The 918-nt window shown below is 55.6% G+C and overlaps 1 protein-coding gene across 1 annotated transcript in view; it reads left to right on the plus strand.

Annotated features, from left to right (window-relative positions):
- Positions 341-918, plus strand: part of CAMK1D (calcium/calmodulin dependent protein kinase ID) — a 228,886-nt gene continuing 228,308 nt past the window's right edge. Inside the window, exon 1 of the mRNA XM_021384390.1 lies at positions 341-572. Coding sequence (XP_021240065.1) covers positions 481-572 — 92 coding nt within the window. The 5' untranslated portion in view covers positions 341-480. The remainder of the gene's footprint in view (positions 573-918) is intronic.

Here is a 918-nt window from a genome sequence, read left to right on the forward strand (position 1 = left end):
AGAAAAAAGAAGGAAAAAAAAGATAAAAAGAAAGGCAGGGAAAAAAGGAAGAAAAAAAAAAGGGAAAAAAAAGGATTTTTCCCCTCGGGGTGGATCTGTCGGGAAGGTCCAAAGTGACCCCGAAAAGCGCTGTGCTCGGGGGTGCAGAAAGAGGGGGGTGGACGGGGACGAGAGTTGGGGACACGGAGGAGGGGACAGGGAGGGGGGGGCAGAGAAAGTTGGGACGAAATAGCCTAGGAAAAGTGGCACTCGCGGAGCGCGCCCGAGCGCGAAGGAAATAAAAGCGGCGGAGGGCAGGAAGTGTGAGGAGGAGGAGGAGGAAGGGGAGAAGGAGGAGGAGGAGGAGGAAGAAAAAAAAAAAAAAAAGAAACAGCAGCAGCAGCAGCAGCTGCCGCCGCGGCAGAAGAGAAAGCAAAAGCCGCACGGCGGCGCGGGGCCGGCCGGCATCCGCGGGGCTGCGCGGCGCTGCGCGGAGCGGCCATGGCCCGGGAGAACGGAGACGGCGGCGGCTCCTGGAAGAAGCAGGCGGAGGACATCAAGAAGATCTTCGAGTTCAAGGAGACGCTGGGGACGTAGGTGGCGGGGATGCGCGGGGGGAACTGGGGCTGCGCGGTGGGGATTTGCGCGGGGTGCGCAGCGGGATCGGCGCGGGTGCGTGCTCCGAGCATCTCAGCCCGGGTAGGGAGTCGGGGCGGGATGGAAACGCGGGGAGAAATAGAGCCGAGCGTTGGACAGCGGCGTGGAAGGACGGCAGCGGGGCAGGCAAAAAAAAAAAAAAAAAAAAAAAAAAGCTACAGGAAAAAAAAGGCAAATAAATAAATAAATTGAAAGAAAAAAAAAGAAAGAAAAAGGAGAAGAAAAAGAAAAAAGGAAAGAAAAAAACCGTGGTTTGAAATAGTCATAGAATGAGGAGATGAG

The sequence above is a fragment of the Numida meleagris genome, chromosome 1, assembly GCF_002078875.1.
Source record: "Numida meleagris isolate 19003 breed g44 Domestic line chromosome 1, NumMel1.0, whole genome shotgun sequence".
In the NCBI taxonomy this organism is placed as follows: Eukaryota; Metazoa; Chordata; class Aves; order Galliformes; family Numididae; genus Numida; species Numida meleagris.